The 26,622-nt window shown below is 45.0% G+C and overlaps 1 protein-coding gene across 1 annotated transcript; it reads right to left on the reverse strand.

The window, feature by feature from the left end:
* Nucleotides 1-9,285: 9,285 nt before the first annotated feature.
* On the reverse strand, nucleotides 9,286-26,606 carry LOC137301178 (claudin-16-like). Its single transcript, XM_067970636.1, has 6 exons — nucleotides 26,510-26,606; nucleotides 26,291-26,410; nucleotides 14,338-14,473; nucleotides 12,331-12,528; nucleotides 11,230-11,294; nucleotides 9,286-9,816 (listed from the first exon to the last, which is right to left on the reverse strand). Exons 2-6 carry the CDS (start codon nucleotides 26,381-26,383, stop codon nucleotides 9,583-9,585), a joined length of 726 nt encoding a protein of 241 aa, XP_067826737.1. The 5' UTR covers nucleotides 26,384-26,410; nucleotides 26,510-26,606; the 3' UTR covers nucleotides 9,286-9,582.
* Nucleotides 26,607-26,622: the final 16 nt, after the last annotated feature.

Consider the following 26,622-nt stretch of genomic DNA (forward strand, 5'->3'; position numbering starts at 1 on the left):
AAACACATTTCAGGAAACCTGGTGCTCCCTGGAAACGTCGGATTGCACAATCAGCCCTTTTATTCCTTCTCAGCTGTGAATAGTACATTTTTGGTTAGATGAGAATTGTCCATTTAATATTTATATCCTGATCAACAGACTCTGCATTGCTGAAGAATGTCAGCAATTGATATCAGACTGAACGACTGACAGATTTATTTATAACTTATTTCTGATTACTTACTTTGCATATATTCCTCATTACATGTTTTTATTGAAATATCTACACCCTGAGTTTGCCATTAGGTTGAGGACCATGATTTAAAGAGCTGTGCAGAAAATTTGGGGTGACGGCAGACTATGGACCGTGGGACAAATCTGTTCCCCTATCGCTGTGCTACACAGAATACAGCTCAAGGGGACTTTCAGCCTCCTGCTTTTTCACCGGTGGCCCACAGCATACCAGCTCCTGTGCTTCCGTCCCTTGAACACCCACAACTGTTCATTCTCTGGCTGTAACAGTGGGAGAAAGGAAGGGGATTCTTTTAGGAAGCAGGGCTATTCCAGGAGTCGCAGAAGAGACTGGGCTCTGTTATGACGATTGGACCGGTAATTTCAATAAAACTATTGGTCCTGCAGATATTTCTTTCCCTTCTGTGGGGAAATGCTTGGTGCCCAAAGTAACACACTTGAAATTAAGAGCTCACTAAATCACAGGCACAGACTCATAGCTCATCAGCATTTTACAGTCTTCTTGAGGATGGCCTTCCAGGAAGACAGGGATTGGGATTGTGACCAAAAAAAACACTGTCCAAAGGGATGTTAGCCAATATCTACCGATTATAGTCGATGGGAGAGAGTATGTTGGACGTTCCTCTTATTACATGAACTTTAGTCATGAAAGTATCTTGTTTGGCTTCTTTTACCTGTGTGACAAACTAGTTCACCCATGTTCTTGTAACCCCGTTATTGACTTAGTAAGGTGCCAGTGCCCACATCATGAAGTAGAATGGACCAAAGCAGTGAATTACCTTAGAAAGTCGTTAGAAAGTGAAATATTGTTTTGAATTTGTTATGTATTGCACGCCTCCTGTACAGATATATTTGGAATGTGGTTGTTATAATTTTTTTCAAAGATGTGCATGTAACAGGGCAGGATGGACTGCAAATATTAAGATTAAAGTTCAGGATTTATGTGGGCTGCCCTGCTCTGCACTCCTTCTAATGCATCATTGTTCAATTTGAAGGTATGGTGACCAAAGTTATGCATGTTACTGAAATGTGATTTTACTGTACTGCATAGAATTACACATTCAGACCAATCAATAATAACATTCTATTTACCTTGGTCTTTAAAAACTTTCTTTCTCCACATCAGACAGTGCTCACTCTTCCTTGTATATGGTACCACATGGACCAGCAGACCTCCAGCACCTCGCCTAAGTGGCCAATCTTGACCGTGAACATATTTGTCCATGGAGCTGAGCACAGTCTTGCTCTTGTGGAATGTCCATACATGCACACTTTCCAGCAGGGGCCATTGGATAACAACCAGGAATGGGAACGCTGGATAATTTCCCCCTCTCTAGCCCAGGGGTCTTGATGCCAATTAGAGCCCCCCTGCTGCTGCCCTACATGAGATCAGCGAGTGCAGCACACATCGGGAATTGAATCCGAGACCTTGTGGCATTTATGTCTTAGTATGGCAACAATACCCACTAGACCACCAGGGAGCCTTGATTCCCGTTAATCACCAACTAGCATTGTGAAGGCAAGACTTTTTAAAGATTCATATACAGCCACTGCTCTCCCTTTCAAAATATGTCCATTCCACTCACATTTCAATGTTATTCACACTCGCGTCAATAAATTTGGATTGAACAGACTGTTCTAATCATTTGCTCAGTGGAAGAGACTCCATGGATCCCTCTGAATAAGGTTTGCTTCAGTTACCTACATAATCTTGTGCTATTTTTAAAAAACTTTTGCTTTTGATATATTTGTTTATCACTGATGATAGAACCACTGAGATAAAGTACTTCAACTATCTTGTGATTCAAATTGTGCTAATTCATTTGTGACGTTCAGTGGTCCGTGGTGAATTAACTGATTTCAGCTAGCTCAGCACCAAAATTGACCACAGTGCCACTGGCCTAGAGAGTGGAAGGAGGGATGATTCCACTCCTGATCACCATCAGATGATCCTTGCTGGGCAGTGCACTTCAATGGCCCTCAGGTGAGGGCAGGTTTGGGGGTGATGCTACTTCATAATCAAGTAGCCTTCCACCTATCATATCAAGGCCCACACACACAGAATAGCTACTTGGGTGAGGTAGTGGAGGGCTGTTAGCTCCCTCACAAACCAGCGCCTTTGTGACAGAGAAGTGAAAATAAGATCAGACAAATACAACTGTTTGATTTTTAAATTGAGCCCTGATGGCAAAACTCAATATTCAAACAGTTAGAGGGAAGAAATTAAGACCGCTGCTCACATGGACATTTAATGCTCTTTGTACCAAATTCTGTTCTGTGCAATTAAAATAAACAGCACAGAGAGGAGTTTGATACACGCATGTTAAGCCAATCATGACTGAAACTTAAGTCTGGGTCGCGTGGCCAGTGAGCACCGTGCATCATCAACCATAGCAACTGCCCATTGATCATTAGAATGCACATTATGGGTTAGGTTTTCTGAATTCGCATTTCCAATGCAATCATGGGAGGTTGGCAAGAACCTCGTGGGGCTCACTGACCTCTACGTTTGTATTCCTGGTGCATGAAGCTCAGGGCTAGGAGCACGGATTCATAAAATCTACCCCGGTGCTTTCTGGCCAGCACTTGGCACTTCTGCAATAATGAAGCCTCAATGTCATTGGCAAACATCAGCTGTCTGGCTGGGGGCCTCCTCCATCTCAGCACCAATTTTTCACTTCGTTGCAGATTTCCTCCTCTTCCTAAAAACTGTGAAAATGTATGAATAGGAGGCTTGGTTCATGAAACAAGAAACCATGGGTTATAAATTGGGCCACGTAGCATCCATTTTGTATATGCTACGCGGCCTCCTAAGGACCCAAAATAGCATCTGGAATGCGGGCGCACACTTCTAGCGGGACGTGCACCAAAGGCGTTTTCGCATGTGTGGATAATGAACGCCGGCAGCATGTAAAGTAGGGAGAATATGCAGTAGATCAGTGTGTAACGCTGATTTAAAGGGACAGATGCGATTTTGCAACTCAACGCTCCAGCCAACGCGCTGTCTTAACCTCGCACAGCTGAACAGGTCGTAAACAGCATGGAGGACACCCCAACAGCGCTATTTAAAGGGATCATGCAGGAGTTACAGGTTAGTTGCTGGATTATTGCTTCTAGCTGCTGATGCATTTGTAACTGTTTTTGGAGGTCTCCTATACTTGAATACTAGAACTAGGGGACATAGCCTAAAAATTAGAGCCAGGACTTGCAGAAGTGAAGTTAGGAAACACTTCTACACGAAAAGGGTGGTAGAAGTTTGGAGCTCTCTTCCGCAAACAGTGGTTAATGCTAGCTCAATTGTTAATTTTAAATCTGAGGTTGATCGATTTTTGTTAACCAAAGGCATTAAGGGATATGGGGCTAAGATGGGTATAGAATCATAGAATCATAGAAGTTTACAACATGGAAACAGGCCCTTCGGCCCAACATGTCCATGTCGCCCAGTTTATACCACTAAGCTAGTCCCAATTGCCTGCACTTGGCCCATATCCCTCTATACCCATCTTACCCATGTAACTGTCCAAATGCTTTTTAAAAGACAAAATTGTACCTGCCTCTACTACTGCCTCTGGCAGCTCGTTCCAGACACTCACCACCCTTTGAGTGAAAAAATTGCCCCTCTGGACCCTTTTGTATCTCTCCCCTCTCACCTTAAATCTATGTCCCCTCGTTATAGACTCCCCTACCTTTGGGAAAAGATTTTGACTATCTACCTTATCTATGCCCCTCATTATTTTATAGACTTCTATAAGATCACCCCTAAACCTCCTACTCTCCAGGGAAAAAAGTCTCAGTCTATCCACCTCTCCCTATAAGTCAAACCATCAAGTCCCGGTAGCATCCGGTAAATCTTTTCTGCACTCTTTCTAGTTTAATATCCTTTCTATAATAGGGTGACCAGAACTGTACACAGTATTCCAAATGTGGCCTTGTACAACTTCAATAAGACATCCCAACTCCTGTATTCAATGTTCTGACCAATGAAACCAAGCATGCTGAATGCCTTATATGGAGATAGGTCACAGATCAACCATGATCTCATTGAATGGTGGAACAGGCTCGAGGGACTAAATGGCCTACTCCTGTTCCTATCTTCCTATGTTCCTATAATAAAGTTTCAATACTCTATAGGGAGTGGGTTGACTAGCTGACAGACAACAGCAAGGGTACCAGCAGAGTGGCAGGGGTGGGACTGGAATGCTGTCATCCTGAGAGAGGACAGCAGGTTCATATTAAATGGAGCCACTGTCACTTGCTGCCTCCTGTTTTGCGCTACTTTCTCCTGCAAGAAAGCGGGACTTTTTTTTTATTCGTTAATGGGATGTGGGCGTCGCTGGCGAGGCCAGCATTTATTGCCCATCCTTAATTGCCTTTGAGAAGGTGGTGGTGAGCCTTCTTGAACCGCTGCAGTCCGTGTGGTGAAAGTTCTCCCAAACTGCTGTTAGGAAGGGAGTTCCAGGATTTTGACCCAGCGACGATGAAGGAACGGCGATATATTTCCAAGTCGGGATGGTGTGTGACTCGGAGGGAAACCTGCAGGCTGTTCTCATGTGTCTGCTGCCCTTGTCCTTCTAGGTGGTAGAGGTCGCGGGTTTGGGAGGTGCTGTCGAAGAAGCCTTGGCGAGTTGCTGCAGTGCATCCTGTGGATGGTACACACTGCAGCCACTGTGCACCAGTGATGAAGGGAGTGAATGTTTATGGTGGTAGATGGGGTGCCAATCAAATAGGCTGCTTTGTCCTGGATGATGTCAAGCTTCTTGAGAGTTGTTGGAGCTGCACTCATCCAGGCTTGTGCCTTGGAAAGGCTTTGGGGAATCAGGAGGTGAGTCACTCGCCGCAGAATACCCAGCCTCTGACCTGCTCTTGTAGCCACAGTATTTATATGGCTGGTCCAGTTAAGTTTTTGGTCAATGGTGACCCCCAGGATGTTGATGGTGGGGGATTCGGTGAAGGTAATGCCGTTGAATGTCATGGGGAGGTGGTTAGACTCTCTCTTGTTGGAGATGGTTATTGCCTGGCACTTGTCTGTCGCAAATGTTACTTGCCAATTATCAGCCCAAGCCTGGATGTTGTCTTGGTCTTGCTGCATGCGGGCACGGACTGCTTCATTACCTGAGGGGTTGAGAATGGAACTGAACACTGTGCAATCATCAGCGAACATCCCCATTTCTGACCTTATGATGGAGGGAAGGTCATTGATGAAGCAGCTGAAGATGGTTGGGCCAAGGAACTCCTGCAGCAATGTCCTGGGGCTGAGATGATTGACCTCCAACAACCACTACCATCTTCCTTTGTGCTAGGTATGACTCCAGCCACTCGAGAGTTTTCCCCCTGATTCCCATTGACTTCAATTTTACTAGAGCTCCTTGGTGCCACACTTGGTCAAATGCTGCCTTGATGTCAAGGACAGTCACTCTCACCTCACCTCTGGAATTCAGCTCTTTTGTCCATGTTTGGACCAAGGCTGTAATGAGGTCTGGAACCGAGTGGTCCTGGCGGAACCCAAACTGAGCATCGGTGAGTAGGTTATTGGCAAGTGCCACATGATAGCACTGTTGACGACACCTTCCAACACTTTGCTGATGATTGAGAGTAGACTCACGTGGCGGTAACTGGCCGGATTGGATTTGTCCTGCGTTTTGTGGACAGGACATACCTGGGCAATTTTCCACATTGTCGGCTAGATGCCAGTGTTGTGGCTGTACTGGAACAGTTTGGCTAGAGGCGCGGCTAGTTCTGGAGCACAAATCTTCAGCATTACAGCCGGGATGTTGTCGGGGCCCATAGCCTTTGCTGTATCCAGTGCACTCAGCCGTTTCTTGATATCACGTGGAGTGAATCGAATTGGCTGAAGACTGGCTTCTGTGATGGTGGGGATATCGGGAGGAGGCCGAGATGGATCATCCACTCGGCACTTCTGGCTGAAGATGGTTGCAAACACTTCAGTCTTGTCTTTTGCACTCACGCGCTGGACTCCGCCATCATTGAGGATGGGGATGTTTACAGAGCCTCCTCCTCCCGTTAGTTGTTTAATTGTCCACCACCATTAACGACTGGATGTGGCAGGACTGCAAAGCTTTGATCTGATCCGTTGGTTGTGGAATCGCTTAGCTCTGTCTATAGCATGTTGCTTCCGCTGTTTAGCATGCATGTAGTTCTGAGTTGTAGCTTCACCAGGTTGGCACCTCATTTTTAGGAATGCCTGGTGCTGCTCCTGGCATGCTCTTCTACAATCCTCACTGAACCAGGGTTGATCCCTGGCTTGTTGGTAATGGTAGAGTGAGGAATATGCCGGGCCATGAGGTTACAGATTGTGCTGGAATACAATTCTGCTGCAGCTGATGGCCCACAGCATCTCATGGATGCCCAGTTTTGAGCTGCTAGATCTGTTCTGAATCTATCCCATTTAGCACGGTGATAGTGCCACACATGTTGGATGGTGCCCTCAGTGCGAAGACAGGGCTTTGTCTCCACGAGGACTGTGCGGTGGTCACTCCTACCAATATTGTCATGGACAGATGCATCTGCGACAGGTAGATTGGTGAGGACGAGGTCAAGTAGGTTTTTCCCTCGTGTTGATTCGCTCACCACCTGCTTCAGACTGGCAGCTATGTCCTTCAGGACTCGGCCAGCTCGGTCAGTAGTGGTGCTACCGAGCCACTCTTGGTGATGGACATTGAAGTCCCCCACCCAGAGTACATTTTGTGCCCTTGTTACCCTCAGTGCTTCCTCCAAGTGGGTTTGTCGGTAAGTGTCCTGTAAGATGTTTCGGTGATGTGCCTGTCATGGTTGACTAGCTGCCAGTTTGTGTGACCTTTGAGTTGTGGGTGTACGGCTTGCAACAGTGGTAATGTGTGAGGGTGAGGGGAAGCATCTGATTGGAAGAATTGAGTAATGATTGAAAGAGTTTGTTGGTATGTGGGTGATGGGGGGGTGTAGTGTGTGGAGCAGTGGATGCGGCTAGTGGTGCAGTTGGTAGGAGATGCCACTTGACAGTTGACCTCACTCACCTTGACCACTTGTGTCAAAGCATTGAACTTCTTCCTGCACTGCATCCATGTTCGTGGTGCTATGCACCTGGCATTGACTTGGTCCCCTACTGCCTCCCACTACCTAGGAAGCATATGTCTGGAGGGCCTTTTGCCCCCTGCAGATATAGGATGCCCCTCCTTCTGTCCACCTTATGCACCAAGGCTTCTCATGCACTGTCAGAGAACCTTGGTGCATGCACTCTCGCAGGCCTGGTACAAACTCAGATCGACAAATTGGTGAGGTCTGGCGTGCAGATTGGAGGATGTGGGATTTAGTAGTGCACAACCTTTAGTCAATGTTTTCACATAACTCATCAGTTTGTAAACATAGGGACAGGATCTGCATCTGTGTTTTACGCGTGTGATGTCTGCTCTCCATTCAGACTCCATGTGGACCCGTATCTGGTATTTTGCAAATAAGAGGTGCAGGTTGTCTTTAAGCGGTGCAGGCTGCCTTTGAGTGGTGCTGGCCACTCACGATATTGGGGCCCCCCCCTGCTGGTGAGCAGCCACTCAACAGTTCAGCTCGGCCTGGCTTCTCACGGAAATCAGGTAAATCACCGGGCAGCACAAATGTTACAATGCTGCCCACATCTCAACAACCAGGCGCGGGTTAATCGCGCACCGCGACCGGTTTCGGGGGTTATCTGATATAACCCCCCATTTGTGTTGTTGACAACAGATATTTCTCATCTACTTCATAAACAGGGCATCTTTAAATTATTTTTCAACAATTTACATGCAGATACATATTTTGTGAAGTCATACGAACATGGGAACAGGAGGAGGCCATTCAGCCGCTCCAGCCTGTTCAGCCATTCAATTAGATCATGGCTGGTCTATATCTTAACTCCATCTACCCGCTTTGGTTCAGTAACCCTTAATACCCTTGCCTAACAAAAATCTATCAATCTTCGTTTTGAAATTTTCAATTGACTCCCAGCCTCAATAGCTTTTTGGGGGAGAGAGTTCCAGCTTTCCACTACCTTTTGTGTGAAGAAGTGCTTCCTGACATCACCCCTGAACGGCTTAGCTCTAATTTTTAGGTTATGCCTCCCTCACCAGAAGAAATTGTTTCTCTCTATCTACCCTATCAATTCCTTTAATCATCTTAAACACCTCAATTAGATCGCCCCCCTGTTCTTCTATACTCAAGGATATACAAGCCTAGTCTATGCAACCTGGCCTCATAATTTAACCCTTTTAGCCCCGCTTCATTATACAATTTGATTCCATGCTGGTTGCAGGAGAGTAGATTGGTACGTTGAGATTTTGGGGGATCTATGTGTTTGTACAAGGAGCAATGCATTTAAGGGTTGAGGCAATTCATTTGATCCTAGTGCCTGGCCTTTTGTTGGGCTGGGGAGCATAAGTGGTTCTTCCCATATAGCCTGTTGGTCCCAGAACATGACATTGCTTTGGGATCAAGATCTCTCTCGTCAATACAAAATTCTGACAGTAATGGGGAACCAGCTTCATCAAAAAGTGTTTGCCAAACCTTTTCCCAGCTGACCTTGCACATAAATGACATGATCTTGCATTTCAACATAATTTTTGTCGTCGTTTGCAAATGAATGAAAAAATATTTTTCATCTGGAGTATCGCTTGCTTTCCAATATACAATGTACCACAGCCCTTCCATGTTTCAGACGAAGAAAGCTGTATTTATGCTTACAGGTCTTTATACAATGACACAGTCTGCCCTCTTTAATCTGGATGAAACTGTCACTACAGATTTTGTCTTTTTAATCTGTGTGCCTATATTTCAACATGGCTCCAGGTGCAATAATGCACATATGCAAATTATTTTACATAGAATTACACAGAAGTTACAGCACAGAAACAGGCCATTCTGCCCAACTGATCTATGCCAGTGTTCATGTTCCACATGAGCCTCTTCCCACCCTACTTCATCTCACCCATAGCCTTCTATTCCTTTCTCCCTTATGTACCTATCTAGCTTCCCCTTAAATGCACCTATTTTTTCATATAAAAGCAAAAGAACTAGAACACAAATGACGTGTAGCATGAATCAACATTTATTTAACACTAAAAATATCCTTCACAATTACAGCACTGTACTCAGACAGACATTTTGCATTTGGTTGGTCAAACCGTTTTGTCAATTTATCAAGGAGATGCCCACTTACCAAAACTGGTTTGCTGCCAGATTGGGAGAGTCGTAGCTGCAGTACGATAACTGAATGCTAAATACACTACTCTGAACTATTCCTTAACCAGTGGTCAGATAAACACAAGTTCCACATTAACCAGGGCAGCTAGTGAGACGATTTAACGTTCAGTCTTGTTGGACCCATTTTTACACGTATGTTTTTCCGATCGTGGGGCAGGGTGCTGGCAGGGTGTGTCTGTACTGGTCAGTTAGGAACAGAAATGCAGGTTTTCTCTTTTTCCTTTGGCTGGATCTGCTGATTTTCGCGCAGTGTGTTGACACAAGGAGCACTCCAGCCAGGCATGTGCACAGCACTCCAGTAGAGGCCAGCCAGTAGGAATAGGCCAGTTCGTATGTGATTCCAGGTACCTCGAAGCTAACCTTTAAGGTGGTGCAGAAAAAAGTTTGTCATAAAAATAATAAAAACCAACCCCTCCCCAACAAAAACATTGGTTCTTTATTCAGTGCCAAATAACCTGACTGACTTTCAAGATCTTTCGAGGATACATCGGATTAAAAAACGGCAGCAAACTGAAGCATTTTTAATTTCATAGGAGGGGCTGCCATTTTGCAGTATTCGAACACGTGAAGCCAGGAATTCCCTTGTGGTTCAGCAACTTCAAAATGAGAACCGAGGCCAGTGAAACAATTAACATATTAAATTCTCTGTTATCCAATAGGAATTGGCTATAGGAATACTAATTTACATCTGCACATTCATAAACTCTACTCTTGCTGGACTGAAATATGTGTTCCTGTACCTTGCAGAAACAGTCAACAGTCAACGAAATCAAAATTCATCTTGCGTGCGGCCAAGAATAAAGGAGCCAATCGAAAAACTAACACAGAAAAAAGTACTTCATTTTTGTCGTAATGGATAACTATCACCTGGTAGTTTTGGAAGACACTCTATTGAGAATGTAAACTGAGTGACACAATGACCACTAAAGATGTTTTTAAGATAACGTGTTGCAAAAGTACTGCGGTTGCCTTGGTGATGAACCATCCTGAGCTACTCCATCGACTGAGTTGACCCAAACCTCCCCGGAACAGCAACTAAACACACCTGTAGCCCCATCCAACTGTAAAGTGAAATGAGTTTAGGCAGTTTCCATACAGTTGTCAGTAGGCAAGAATTTATAGCACAAAACTGCCCATCATTCAGTAGCAGCCTTAGTCAGAGAAACCTCAAGGGTGCCTGTGTACAGGAAGTGGAAAAATACACACAGGTGTAGTACAAGTGGTCGTGGTATATTATTGGGACGGTGTAGAGGAAGCTCTGTCTGTATGGAGGTTTATCTGGGAGTGCTTATGCTGGCACTAAAGGCTAAATTCCGCACTACCCATCAGCGAGCCATGCTTGCCGGGACTATGGGTCAGAGAATTGGCCTGTCTCTTTCCCATGTTCCACTCAAGTCTCATTCCCTGCTGAAGGCGCAGGGAATTTACCTTGAAGAGTGTTCTGTTGCCTGATGGCTCTCACTGAGTATTTTGGCAGGTACAAGGAGATGGCTGAGTTCTGCATGTATGCTTGTGCTTCATGCCTTTGCCTTCTCTTTAGCCAAACCTGGACACAAGGCTAGCCAAACATCTTTCTTTAAACAGTTTTCCTATTTTGTCATTCCAACTTCACACATTCAGGACTTTGTGCATGAGTGACAGCATCTTGAAAAAAAATTTGCCAGTTGCACACATGTGAAATTCTACACAAGTCCACTGACTGGGTACTGACAACAGCCATACATTACCATCAAGTACAGAGTGACTTCTAATGTCATTCTTTTCAAAACTTACCTCAAACTTGTACTTAATGACAGTCTCAGCTGCGTACCAAGTCATGCCAATGCCACCTGCAATTCCTATTTGGAAAGAAAATGAAAGTTGCAAATTTAAAAAGTCTGAAGAAATATCATTCTATATGCATCAGACTTTGTTACATGTACATTTTTCCCATTCGATTTTCTCCCTTCCTCTGCTGAAGGGATTCACCCATGCTGGGATGTGGTTCAATGGGCACCAGACGCTGTCCAATACCTCATCCGTTCACCTGCGAGTCTGGGCAGTGAGTGTTGACCAGCCATTGAACATGGGACTTTACTGGGGTAGATTCGTCAGCATCCAGTGGGAGGGAAGGTGGGTTGACTCTTCAGATTGACCATTCGTCAAAACTCATTTCTGGGGAGGGGTCTGTGCCAGAGGGGTTTCCCTTTTTGGGACTGGTGGACCTTACCATGTGTTTCCAGCATTTTATGTGTTCATTTTGGACTTCCTATATCTGGTTTCCCTTTTATTTCCCTGTGTAGGCCTTTCCAACGCCTTTTCAGCGTCTTAGTTTTTTGCACGCTCTTTTGCGCCTTCAATGTTTTTTTTCATTGCTCCACTGAAATAATCTTTTATACTTTCTATTCCATTCAGGATTTTTCAATAAGCAGTTCGCAGGTCATTCAATCCCTCCCTATGATTGTTGTTTCTTCCCCTTGTCACTTTTTTCTCCAGTTCTACTTTCAATTTACAGTTCCGACAAAGGGCTACACCCAAAATGTTAACCTGACTTTTCTCTTTTCAGATACTGACAGACCTGCTGTGTATTTTCAGCATTTTCTCTTTTTATTTACAGCACTTGTGTTTTCTCTTTTTATTACTCTGTAAAGTGCCATGGGCCATTTGAGTGTTAAAGGCGCTATTTAAATGCAAGTTGTTGCTGTGTTATTATTCCTTTCTGGTTTCAATGCTTGGTTCAGTACCACAATGGGTGGCAAATTTACCCACTCAGCCGTCACGGGCACTCTTGGTAGGCTATTTTTGTACTGAGTACATGGCTATTAATATCATTGCTCACAGGTTTGTTATTTCATACGTTTAAAAGTCAACCACTGTGCGTTTAATTAACTCTACCTCCAAGGAAGAAGATGGTTCCAGCGCAGATGATCAGTTTGTCTTTCTCTGTCCCACCGTCACTTACAAACTTGGTACATTTCATCCCGCTAATGAGGACAAGTGTGGCCACAACACAAGCAATACAGGCAACAATTGCCAGGGCCCGGGTAATCACCAGATCGGCTAGTACAAGCAAACAGAAGACAATCAACCAGTCTGTTGAAAACACAGAACTCAGTTAGCTAGTAACTCATTTAACATAATAACCCATCTTCTACAATGTCCTCTTTATTCAGCCATTTTGCACTACGGATCACAATAGACAGGCCGGCAAAGTCTTCCATATTCAGCAGGGGACTAATTGATAAGACCGTGATCCCATGTCCTGCCTTATGCCCGTGATCTCGCATAAAGTCTGTGTGTGTAAATCTTGACATTCTGGTACATTTCTCTCACCAGAGGATGTGTGTGTGTGAGAGAGAAAAAGAGAGAGAGAGAGAGAAATCCTTTATTAAAACAAGAGACCCAATAGTTGTAATAGAGGCTTTCATTACTGCTGTGGCTGCTGGGATAGCCCTGCTCCACAGCTGCAGGACAACATACTTACAAATCCCATAGCCAGATTGGGAAGAGACGAGAAATACAGGGAAAGGGTAAGAGAAAAAGCAAAGACAAGGCCTAGAGGTTAAAAGAGAATAGAGAAGTTCTTTCAATGTTCCTGATTCACGTGGGAAATAGAAAGCTATGATTAAATTTTAAATAGTAGTAATGGTCCACAATTGGTCTCAGGGAGGAAAAAAAAAACAGGTTTCCTGTTCCTGGTCAGTACCCAGTGAGCCTGCTGGAAAGTGCTTGTGTGCGGATGTCAGATGAGGATTGGATTGGGTTTGGCCGCCCGCATAGTTAATTGCCTGCCAAGATTCACTGCCTAGGCTTAACCATGATGAATTGCCACTTGGGCAAAGTACTGGAGAGTTTCAATCTCCCTTTTAGGATTCCACTGGAACAAGTCCCCATTCTACAACTAAGAGATATGCCAAAAACCTACTCCCCAGGCAAGAGTTTCAGATTCAGCCCTCAAACTTTTTTGCCCTCCCTTGCTTTGTGGAATCTAACCGGAGTTAGCTGCTTTTCTGTATGGATGATTGAAATCAGGAATTTAGTGTGTGAGGAAGCATGGCAAGTGACTCGATGATTTTTCTCATATCTAACAAAAATGGGTAAATTTTGCACTCATTGAGGTGAAGGATGTCTGTGCTGGGGAGTGGAGCAATTTTTCACCAGGTATTGGCATGAAGTGTTGATGAACTTCCTCAGATCAGCTAACTTAGCACATACTAGGGACCAATTTGGTCTGGATGGCTCACTGGTCCATGGGGCAGTGCCTCTACCCGCTGAGCATGTGTCCATTGGTTATTTTTTTATTTTTAAAAAGCTTCCCAGTGAGAGTTGTCAAAACGGCTCTAAGCTAGAAATAACAGTTAGCGATTACTGAATTCTCTACCCCAGAGGGCTGTGGACGTTGAGTATATTCAAGGCTGAGATGGATAGATTTTTGGACTCTAGGGGAATCAAGGGATATAGGGATCGGGCAAGAAAGTGGAGTTGAGGTAGATGATCAGCCATGATCTGACTGAATGGCGGAGCAGGCTCAAGGGGCCGTAAGGTCTACTCCTGCTCCTGTTTCTTACGTTCTTATGATGGAGGAGACAAATACTTAACACGTTCGTGTGATTCTTTTTTGTGCTATTTTAATAGAGATGTTAACGAGTTTAAAATAAATGGGAAAATAATGGAAATTGCTGATACTGTTGGGTAGGAAATGGTAAAGCAAAACTAACAATCAATGCAAATTGGCTACAAGGTGATAATAATTCTGCACTGGATTAACATCTCCAATATTCATGAAAATCTGACTGTTGCTTCCAAACATGGCTACATTTAATGAAGACCTCCTAGGTGAAGGGCCAAGGCATATAGTACAGGACACAGGCAAGGTTAGAAAGAGTAGCAGAGAAGACTTACTGGGGAGATTCCCTAAAAATGAGGTTGGGACATCACAGGTCCAGTAACCTGCTGTGATGTCGTAGATGCATTCACCCCACAGCCCCCGACAGCGGTAACTTAAACCAATAGAAGAATGTGGATCTTTTGCATCGCTCTGGGGAAAAAAATAACATGAAGTCAAGAGTTATATTATTCCAACTTTTGCTCAGGTACTTTATAAATCCCATATGACCCAGTTATTGTGTTGGTATTTTAGCAACTTACCTTTGTATTTTTCGTAACTTCTGAAGTAGTTGCTTACAAGAGCGGTGAAATGTTGAGTTTTACTTCTCATCTTTTGACTCTTTTGTTTTTTCATTCCTCTCTTTTAAATGATTCTATATCCAGAGGTTTGTAAACCATTTTTGATGTCTCCCTTGACCAATAGCTCTGAGAAGCCTTTAAGGAGACTACTAATAAAATTAGAAAACAAGAAATAGTGAGTGCTCGTGAGAGGCAAGAGCAGGTGTCGGACTGTGGGGGAGGAGTCAGACTGTGGGGGGAGGAGTCAGACTGTGGTGGGGAGGAGTCAGACTGTGGTGGGGGAATTAGATTGTGGGGGGGAGTCAGACTACAGGAGGGAGTCAGACTGTGGGGGGAGTCAGACTGTGGGGGAGGAGTCAGACTGTGGGGGAGGAGTCAGACTGTGGTGGGGGGAATTAGATTGTGGGGGGGGAGTCAGACTGCAGGGGGGAGTCAGACTGTGGGGGAGGAGTCAGACTGTGGGGGAGGAGTCAGACTGTGGTGGGGGGAATTAGATTGTGGGGGGGAGTCAGACTGTGGGAGGAGTAAGACTGCGGGGGAAGGAGTCAGACTGCGGGGGAAGGAGTCAGACTGCGGTTGGAATTGCAACGGCTAGAGCTTCTTTCTCATCCACATAAATAATCTAGATGTAGAAACCAATTGTAAAACGGTTAGATTTGCAGACAATGCTGCAAGAGGGAGTGCAGTAGGGAAGGAGGATGTAGTTTATGTTTTCCAGGAGGATTTTGATCAGTATTGGAATTGGGCTGACAAAATAGCAAATGAAACGTAATACAAATAAATACAACATATGACATATTGGAAGGAAAAATGGATATACAATGAATAGAACAGAATTAGCACAAGGATCGTTGAGAAGGATCTTGAAGTGACGGTGGACTTGCCAACTGAGACTGGGCTTATGCTGAGGCTTTATAATGATCGCTGAGAGTACAGTGTACAGCTTTGGCTGCCTCACATAAATGCACTGGAGAGGACAAAGAGAGGAGGGTAAAAAATGATCCAAAGCGTAAAGGCACCAGATAACATAGTGAGTCCAAGATATTAGGGGAGTTCAAAATGCAGTTGACTGTTAGGAAACTGGAGGGATGAGCTCCATGGATCGAATGACCTATTCTAGCCTGTGACCTTTTCTTATGTTCTCATGGATTAACCTTTAAGAATATGATCCAGTATTTACTAACTGTGCTAATCAAACCTAGTGATAGAGCAACCGTACTACACTGATTTACCTCCAAAATTCTCTATCCATCTCCTGAATAGATGCTTATCCAGTTGCAATAAGGGTTTAACTGGAAACGCTGCCCCCTCTCCCTCGCTCACATGCTGATTGACCTGCTGGGCATTTCCTGCTTTGAATAAAAGTTAAAATGAATTTTATCCAAATCCACTCCCTCCCCCCTGGAGGGAGTCTCCTCCATCTACTGGTTGTAAAGGGTTAACATTGTATGAGTTTGGGCGGTCTCTGTCCAGTTCCTAGTGGGCATGGGCCCACTAATTTGCTAATTTGGCACCAACAGGTAATCCCATTCAGAGAGGCCACAGTCGACTGGACTGGGAAATGGGAAAGAATATCAGACTGGTGTAGTGGGGAATGCTGTTCTGAGGTTGAACTGAGGCACGTACTTTGCATCTAACAGTGTTAAACCTAAACTACTTCATGCTCCTACTGAGCATTGCTCAGCATTAATAACCCCTCAATGAGCACAAAGTTCACAAATAAAAGTTAAAAAGTGTGAGTCCCACAGTGAAAAAATTGGGAATATGATTTAGATTAAAAGCAGAACTGCAACAGAATGTATCCCACGGTGTAAGTGAATATATTGGAATATCTGCCACAGCACACTGGGTCCATCCAGATTTACTTCGGATTATATAATTTGTAATTCAGGGAAATATACGTAAACTCCCCGTCCTCCCCTCAGTCACAGACGGGAAAGCTGCACCACATTCCTAACTCCTTAGTTCCATTTCACAGTTTAATGAGGAAAAAAACGCTTAGGTTCCACCTGCTGCTCTTACATGAAATGTAGGTAACCTCCTCTTATTGATGAGTGGCCAACAACTCTAAACAGATTGATCACATGATCCTTCCTGCTTGGCAAAACATTTTGTTCAATTTTTGAAGCAGAAAAAAAAACAAGTAAAGCTTGCAGTTTTTTACATTTCATACTGGACTAACTTTTTATCGCCCTCTGTTGCAGGTGCCAACTCTAGCTGGCATTGCACAAGTGCTTGCAGCCCTCTGTTGTCCTTCATCTGTGAGTCTGAGCATCAGCAGGCTATCCTGCTGTGGATGGCATCACAGCGAAGCTCGCTGCTGTCCATACCTGATATCCACGCAGGTGCACTCTCCAGCGGTAGTTTCAGAGAGCCTGGCACCCCTCTGGTACCTCACTCAAGTAGCTATTCTTCAGGCGTGAGTGTCAGCAGCTTTACAGCTGAGCCCGATCCTGTCCTCACTCAACACGCACATTTTCCAGCCGGAGTCACCTGATAGCGGTTAGGGATGAGAAACCTGGCTGGTTTCTTGCTACACTGAACCACACAGTAACCAACTGTGGACTCAGTGAACTCAACACAGGCTAAGTGTGAAACCTAGGGCTTTCTTGGTCTGTATGGTTCAGTAATACATGGAGCAGTGCATTTTGATTGCCCAGAAAGAGACCAATTTGTGTCTTCTTGTTTGCGTGTGGTCATAAGGTGCATAGACGGCATATTGACTGAACGGTGACAGCAATTATCTCTATGAGCAGCACATGTGCAGTAGTGGCAGGTGGCTCGAGCTCTGATGAAAGAAGTGATAAGAAAAAAATAAACTACTGGAAATTGGATCATTGATAAACCCACGTGCGGCTACAATGGATGGATTCAAAATTTATTATGTTTCAATTCTTGCTTCTTATACATCCCTGATTTTCTTCGGCCCCACCATTGGAGGCCGTGCCTTCAGCTGCCTAGGCCCTAAGCTCTGGAACTCCCTCCCTAATCCTCTCCACCTCTCTCTCCTCCTTTAAGAAGCTCCTTAAAACCTACCTCTGCGTTTTGATCACCTGTCCTAATATCTCCTTATGTGGCTCGGTGTCAAATTTTGTCTGATTACGCTATTGTGAAGTGTCTTGGGACGTTTTACTACGTTGAACGCCCTATATACAAATGCAAGTGGTTGTAGTAACTTGCTCCAGCTCAACAGCTATTTCAATGTATTGGAACAATGCTTAAATTCTGCTCTCTCATGACTGGTTGGTAAAAGTTGAGCAAACTGGTATTCGCCACTGGAGCTGTGGAGTCAGCCATGTGGTTTTTTGTAGATGGTAATTTCCACCATATGACAGAAAGAGGAGGGATAACAGAGCTATGGACGGAACACTCAGCTGCATATCACATCACGTGACAGAAAGGACCAGTAACATAGGAGCACTTCATTGCTTTTTTAAAAAAAAATTGAAATATAATTAACTGGCAAAAACCCGTAATGCAGGACACCATCCAGGTTGAAATACAAAGGAGAAGATGCGTTAATCAAGAAGCAGTGGTTGGGTAACACCAAGCGTGCGGTGTCTGTAGATTGTAGGAGGAAGGAAAGACCGAGTTAGGTGAGGAGTTCCACAGCTTTGAGAATGAGTTAATGTAAGAGACTGAGCAGAGAGTCTTCTTTTCAACAGTCAGGCTAGTGAGTTATCAGAATGAACACATGCACAGTCTTAAGTTGGTTTTGGCTCAGTTCATGCATAAGCAGTGAAGCCATGACTGCCAAACTTCCATATGGGTAAATCATCTTTGACCATGTTAATTTGCATAATCTTAACATATTATAATGAACTGTGGTTCGTCACATAATTCTGGGTAATATATTAACACCCGTCATTGTAACCTACTTACTTTAGCTCTAAACTCTATTCGAATGGTGTAGATATTTTTGGAATGGAAGTTTCTATGGGCTCGATTTTCGCGTCGGGTTACCTGCGGGTTTCCAGCGGGGGGCCCCCGAAAATCCCGATATCCGGTCACGTGACCGTATCGCGCCGAAATCCCGCCCACTTCCGGGTACCGCGCTGACGTGCGGGGCTGCGCGCGCAAGCCCCGCTGGTGGGAATCCCGCAGGCAATTAAAGCCAGCGGGGTTCCACTTGAGTGTACTTACCTTGCTTGTTGAGGTCAGTTAATGAGCTGAAGCAGCTGTCAAAAGAGGAAGTGTGGGATTTTGGGTTCAAGGCAGTGAGTTTCCCACACTGGGGGAAACAGTCTCTCTCCAACCAGGCGTGTTGCAGCCAGCAGCCTGTGGCAGGTGCCAAGGTGCACTCCACGGGGGAGAGCCCTCACCCACGCAGGAGGCCACCGCGTCACATAGGGCAACCCCTGCCCTCCACCACCCCCCGCCAAGCCAGAGGACAGACCAACACGAAACCGCAGCCCTAGTGCGAGGAACCACCCACCTACCCTACACAACCCCTCAGACCAACACCTGCCAGATGGGTGGTGCGTGGACACCCTCGGAGGACGAACAGCATGACCAGCCCCAGCAGCCTCGCAGTCCACGCCGTCCGCCTCAGAGACGTGGAGCCCCCCAACACGGTGTTGTTGCACGCCCACCTGCACAGCAGGAGGGAGGGCTACCGCAGGGAGAGACGCATCGCAGAGGGCACTACCCTCGCCGCAGGGTCCACAGACCGAGGCGCAGCTCCCCGGACCTCTCCGAGCAGCAGTGCACAGGGAGGCGCAGATTCGCTCGACATGTAGTCGTGGAGATCTGCAGGCTCTTTCATGCCGAGCTGCTCCTGGTTGGCCCCAGCACCAACTGCTTACCTGTCGCTGTCAAAGTCACCACTGCCCTCCACAACTTCTCCTCCGCATCCTTCCAGGGTGCAGCCGGCTACACCGCCGATGTCTCTCAGTCGTCTGCGCGGAAGAGCCCTGCAAATACACCTGCACCTACTCTGCAGTAACACGATGGGTGGCATCAGTGGTGGGTCCTCATAGTGATACCCAGGAGCGGGCATTATTGGACACAACGGACAGGATTCGCGGAGACATGGCAGTGGTGGTGTCAATATAATGTGTGCTGTTTGTTGCTCTGAAATTCAATATAGGTAACACCCAGGACAAACCCTCAGACACCCTTGTGCACTCCCTTCATGCTCACGACACGTTTGCCTTACGCTGCCTACTGCACATATGTGATGCATGCCCTGTGGCTGCAGCACAGGTGGTGGCAGGTTGAGTGAGGCTGGCCGTGAGGGAGATGCACGAGAGGTTGAGTATGGGATGGAGCAATGAGATTGTATGAGGATTGGGTCGCGTGTTAGTGGCAGGATGAGTACTGGCGAGGTGAGTAGGTGGAGGTAAGATGAGGATGGGGTTTGAGTGGGTATGAAGGGTGATGTGACAGAGTAGTGTTGGCGGTGCCGAAGGAGATGTGGGGTGGGGGCAGTGTTGTGGCAGACGGAGTGTAGGGGAAAGACTTCGTGTTCTCACTGTGGCTGACCTACTGCGGTCATTGCAGCGCCTCCTGCACTGTATGCAGGTGGGCGATATGTTGGTGGCGCAGGTGACCCCCTCTGCCACCTCGAGCCAGGCCTTCTTGGTGGCAGAGGCAGGCCGCTTCCTCCCGCCCGCCAGGGGGAAGATCTGTGTCCTCCCCCTCCTCCTCACCCCATCTGATGATACCTGGGGTGAGGCATCATTAAACTGGGAGCAGCCTTCCCCCTGGGCTGCTCCATGCTGCAATTTGTTCCATTGGTTGCAGCATCTGTCAGTGGAGGACTGCCCCTTTAACTAGAGAGCCTCCAGCTGACAGATCGTACTGCGCATGCGCAGCCCGCCCGACGCGCAGACCAGCGCCGTGGACCCCGGAGGAGCAGGTAATTGATTCCTATTAGTGTGTTGCCTGCTACGATCGCGTGGGCAACCCACTAATTTCGCCGAGCGTGTTGACCACGCTCCCGGAGGACCACCCGCTGGGAACCCGCAGACCTGCTAAATTCGAGCCCTATGTATTAATTACAGGCTATGTTCTGTTGACCTATGTGACAATCTGATTGATTCACACAATATTACATTATTCCATGTAACTGAAAATGAGTTTTGCCCTGTGATCTATTACATAGCATAAGTATGTCATAAGTATGAACATGTGACTGAATGCTTAGGAATTCATATTCTACACTATTTTAAGTCTAGTTGATAACAGAATAGAGCAGTAGAGACCATGAGGGTTTTGAACCTAGACCTGCTGTAGGTCTTTTACAGTAATGTCTGCTCAATCTTAAAGCCTCTATTCTTCTTTTGATGATGTCACAAAACATCCTGTAATGTTCTGTTCTTGATGCCAATAGTGCCTTACCACTTAAGTGAAACATAATAAATTCTCCAGGCCGCAGTGCCAGATAGTGAGGATCTTTCAGAGGAAAGCCTGAAGGGCGAACAGAACGCAAGTGTCCTTATTCCATCTCCCCATGGGTGGAGGGGTCTGTAATGGTACAAAACACTCAGACTCACTCAAGACAAGATTCTGAAAGCACCATGAAGAACAGTCAAGATTCATTCTGTGAAACTGCTTGATACGAGAAAGGAAAACCAGAGTTTGAAGGAAGAAGAGGGGAATGTTACTGGGGGTCTGATAATGTATCAGGTTATCTTTCGCCTCTCTTCCACGAGAAAGCAGTGAATAAAGGAACGCTTTACTACTCTGAATTGGGCTTAAAATTGGCACAAGATTATTTCCAGAAATGATAAGATTGTTTTTTGAGAGCAAAACAACATTCAAGAAAGAGTCACATCATCAGGATCCTTACAATTAGCATTCAACACCACAGAATGATCACTGTCCTTTTATTTTTGTCTATGTCCGTATTTCATTCGAACAGCATTTACTCATGATAGTAAATGGTATGGAAAAGATAAATCTGGAAGACAACTTCAAGCTAAACCACAATGATAGGACAAGAGGCTACAGATTCAAACTAACAAAAGGCAAATTTAGGACTGATGTCAGGAAGTTCTTCAAACAAACAGTGATCTACATGTGGAATGGGTAGGGTAGTACAGGCAAAACCTTGGAGTCAGTTAAGAAGCAGTTGTATGCACAGTTGATATAAGTATAGAAGTTTGAGGGGTGATCTGATTGAAGTATTTCCTCTGATGGGCGAATCAAGAACGAGGGGATATAATCTTAAAATTAGAGCCAGACCATTTAGGAGGGAAATCAGGAATCACTTTTTAACACAAGGGGTAGTAGAAATCTAGAATTCTCTCCCCCAAAAGGCTGTGGATGCTGGGGGACAATTGGAGCTTTCAAGACTGAGCTTGATAGATTTTTGTTAGGTAAGGGTATCAAGGGATATGGAGCTAAGGCAGGAAAATGGAGTTGAGGTGCCGATCAGTCATAAGAACATAAGAAATAGGAGCAGGAGTAGGCCAATCGGCCCCTCGAGCCTGCTCCGCCATTCAATAAGATCATGGCTGATCTGATCCTAATCTCAAATCTAAATTCATGTCCAATTTCCTGCCCGCTCCCCGTAATCCCTAATTCCCTTTACTTCTAGGAAACTGTCTATTTCTGTTTTAAATTTATTTAATGATGTAGCTTCCACAGCTTCCTGGGGCAGCAAATTCCACAGACCTACAACCCTCTGAGTGAAGAAGTTTCTCCTCATCTCAGTTTTGAAAGAGCAGCCCCTTATTCTAAGATTATGCCCCCTAGTTCTAGTTTCACCCATCCTTACCGCATCCACCCGATCAAGCCCCTTCACAATCCTATATGTTTCAATAAGATCGCCTCTCATTCTTCTGAACTCCAATGAGTAGAGTCCCAATCTACTCAACCTCTCCTCATATGTCCGCCCCCTCATCCCCGGGATTAACCGAGTGAACCTTCTTTGTACTGCCTCGAGAGCAAGTATGTCTTTTCTTAAGTATGGACACCAAAACTGTATGCAGTATTCCAGGTGCGGTCTCACCAATACCTTATATAACTGCAGCAATACCTCTCTGTTTTTATATTCTATCCCCCGAGCAATAAAAGCCAACATTCCGTTGGCCTTCTTGATCACCTGCTGCACATGCATACTAACTTTTTGATCTTCTTGCACTAGGACCCCCAGATCCCTTTGTACTGCAGTACTTTCCAGTTTCTCGCCTTTAAGATAATAACTTGCTCTCTGATTTTTCCTGCCAAAGTGCATAACCTCACATTTTCCAATATTGTATTGCATCTGCCAAATCTCCGCCCACTCACCCAGCCTGTCTATATCTCCCTGTAGGTTTTTTATGTCCTCCTCACTCTCCACTTTCCCTCCTATCTTTGTATCATCTGCAAACTTTGATACGTTACACTCGGTTACATAGATTGTAAAGAGTTGGGGACCCAGCACCGACCCCTCCTCCAAATCGTCAATATAGATTGTAAAGAGTTGGGGACCCAGCACCGACCCCTGCGGAACACCACTGGCCACTGGTTGCCAGTCCGAGAATGAACCATTTATCCCAACTCTCTGCTTCCTGTTAGATAACCAATCCTCCACCCATGCCAGAATATTACCCCCAATCCAGTGATTCTTTATCTTGAGCAATAATCTTTTATGTGGCACCTTGTCGAATGCCTTCTGGAAGTCTAAATACACTACGTCCACTGGTTCCCCTTTATCCATCCTGTACATTATGTCCTCAAAGAACTCAAGCAAATTTGTCAGACATGACATCCCCTTCGTAAAGCCATGCTGACTTTGTCCAATTAAATTATGTTTATCCAAATGTTCCGTTACTGTCTCCTTAATAATAGATTCCAAAATTTTACCCACCACAGATGTTAGGCTAACTGGTCTATAATTTCCAGCCTTCTGCCTACTACCCTTTTTAAATAAGGGTGTTACATAGCAGTTTTCCAATCTGCCGGGACCTTTGCCGAGTCCAGAGAATTTTGGAAAATTATTACCAAAGCATCCACAATCCCTACTGCCACTTCCCTCAAGACCCTCGGATGTAAGCCATCAGGTCCAGGGGATTTATCCGCCTTGAGTCCCATTATTTTACTGAGTACCAATTCCTTAGTGATTTTAATCGTATTTAGCTCCTCCCCCACTAGAGCCCCCTGTTTGTCCAGTGTTGGGATATTCTTAGTGTCCTCTACCGTAAAGACTGAAACAAAATATTTGTTCAGCATTTTTGCCATTTCCATGTTTCCCACCATTAATTTCCCGGTCTCATCCTCTAAGGGACCTACGTTTGCCTTAGCCACCCTTTTTCTTTTTATATAACTATAGAAACTCTTGCTATCTGTTTTTATATTTTTTGCTAATTTATTTTCATAATCTATCTTCCCTTTCTTAATCAATCCTTTAGTTACTTTTTGTTGTCTTTTGAAGACTTCCCAATCTTCTATCCTCCCACTAAGTTTGGCTACCTTCTATGTCCTTGTTTTTAGTCGGATACTGTCCTTAATTTCTTTACTTAGCCACGGATGGCTGTCATTTCTTTTACACCCTTTTTTCCTCAGTGGAATATATTTTTTTGAAAGTTGTAAAATAACTCCTTGAATGAACACCACTGCTCATGCACCGTCTTACCCTTTAATCTATTTTCCCAGTCCACTTTAATCAATTCCGCTCTCATACCATCATAGTCTCCTTTATTCAAGCTCAGTACGCTTGTTTGAGAATCAACCTTCTCACCCTCTAATTGGATATGGAATTCAACCATGTTATGGTCACTCATTCCAAAGGGATCCTTAACTAGGACATTATTAATTAATCCTGGCTCATTACACAGGACCAGGTCCAAGGTTGCTTGCCCCCTTGTAGGATCAGTTACATACTGCTCAAGAAATCCATCCCTAATACACTCAATAAACTCTTCCTCAAGGCTGCCCTGCCCAATTTGATTTGTCCAGTTAATATGATAGTTAAAATCCCCCATAATTATAGCTGTTCCCTTATTACATGCCCCGACTATTTCCTGATTAATACTTCTTCCAGCAGAGTTGCAACTATTAGGAGGCCTATATACTACGCCCACTAGTGTTTTTTTCCCCTTATTATTCCTTATCTCTACCCAAACTGTTTCATTATCCTGATCCTTTGTCCCAATATAATTTCTCTGTATTACAGTGATTCCTTCGTTTATTAACATAGCCACCCCACCTCCCCTTCCTTCCTGCCTGTCCATCCTGATTGTTAAATACCCTGGCATATTTAATTCCCAGTCGTTGTCACCCTGCAGCCATATTTCTGTATTGGCTTTTTCCTTTTTTAACACTTTACCTTTTACTCCATACCTTCTGTCCCCTCCTGACACGCTTTCCTCTGTCTCCCTGCTCAGGTTCCCAACCCCCTGCCACAGCTTTGATGCTGGGTTAATCGCCTCACGCCTTCTAGTTTTTATTTTTTCTGTCGTGCCTAAAGTACAGTTTCTTTCCGCTGCTCTACGCTTTTCCCTTTCACTTGTTCTTGAACAACTGTTTGTACTATTTGTATTGTAGATTTCCCCCGGGTCTTCCCCTCTCTTGCTGCTCTCAATTTTATTCCCTTCTGACTCCCCACTCAGGTTCCCATCCCCCTGCCACTCTAGTTTAAACCTTCCCCAACAGCACTAGCAAACACCCCTGCGAGGACATTGGTCCCGGTCCTGCTCGGGTGTAACCCGTCATGCTTGTACAGGTCCCACCTTCCCCAGAACCAGTCCCAATGTCCCAAGAATCTAAATCCCTCCCTCCTACACCATCCCTGCAGCCACACATTCATCCTGTCTATTCTCCTGTTCCTATACTCACTAGCACGTGGCACCGGTAGTAATCCTGAGATCACTACCTTTGAAGTCCTGCTTTTTAATTTATCTCCTAACTCCTTAAATTTGCCTTGCAGGACCTCATCCCTTTTTTTACCTATGTCGTTGGTACCAATATGGACCACGACTACTGGCTGTTCACCCTCCCCCTCCAGAATGCCCTGCAGCCGCTCCGTGACATCCTTGACCCTAGCACCAGGGAGGCAACATACCATCCTGGAGTTACATTTGCGGCCGCAGAAACGCCTATCTGTTCCCCTTACAATTGAATCCCCTATCACTATAGCCCTGCCACTCTTCTTCCTCCCCTCCTGTGCAGCAGAGCCATCCATGGTGCCCCGAACCTGGCTCTTGCTGCATTGTCTAATTGAAGTCATGATCTAATTGAATGGCGGAAGGCTCGAGGGAATGAATGGACTACTCCTGTTCTTATACAGTACTGTGACGGGAGGTGACTATAGGTTCTTGCTGGATGAATGAGCTGAGATGGATCGAATGGCCTCCCTCATCCCATCTTGTGATGTCATGGGAGGGGCTGGAATTTGCATCCATTACTGACTCGAACAGTGCAGGGCAATTGAATTAATATAGAAAGCGCCTTGAACTGTGGCATCATTAGGCTAATGACTAGCTTTATTGTTGTTAAGTTACCTCCCTCACACTGCCAGTCTCTGGAACTCCTTTGAGCAAGAATATTCTCAGCAGTCACTATTCAAATGAAAACTTTGATGATGAACAGAAAATAGAAGGAACAAAATAGGACATTGTTTATGCTTACTTAATTTTAAAAACAGATGGTCTTTTTTAATAAGGGTTTAGTTATTCAAATCATTGATGGCTTTGCTGTATTTCTTAACTATGATATTAAAAAATCAGAAAAGTGGCCTCACCCTCCAGCAGTCTGTAAGATTGGAAATAATCAGCAAAGCAGCAGCAGAAACTCCAAGAGCTAAAGAAAAGACCTGTAAGATCGTGGCCCCCATAATTAACCTTCTCCAGCAAAGCTAATCCTGCAACAAAGTCAAAAACACAGTGCGTTAAAAAAAATAAAGTGACAGGAATTAAGGATCTGGAACAATGCACCAAATTTATTTCATTTAAATCCTCACCTTATTGCTGCAGTCTGTTGGGAGATTTCTCACGTTCTGGAGCAAGGGAATGTAGCTGTAATTCTATTATCATTAAGATTACAAGAGTACTTCATACAACTAGCTCCAAGAGA

This window comes from Heptranchias perlo, chromosome 32 (genome assembly GCF_035084215.1).
Source record: "Heptranchias perlo isolate sHepPer1 chromosome 32, sHepPer1.hap1, whole genome shotgun sequence".
In the NCBI taxonomy this organism is placed as follows: Eukaryota; Metazoa; Chordata; class Chondrichthyes; order Hexanchiformes; family Hexanchidae; genus Heptranchias; species Heptranchias perlo.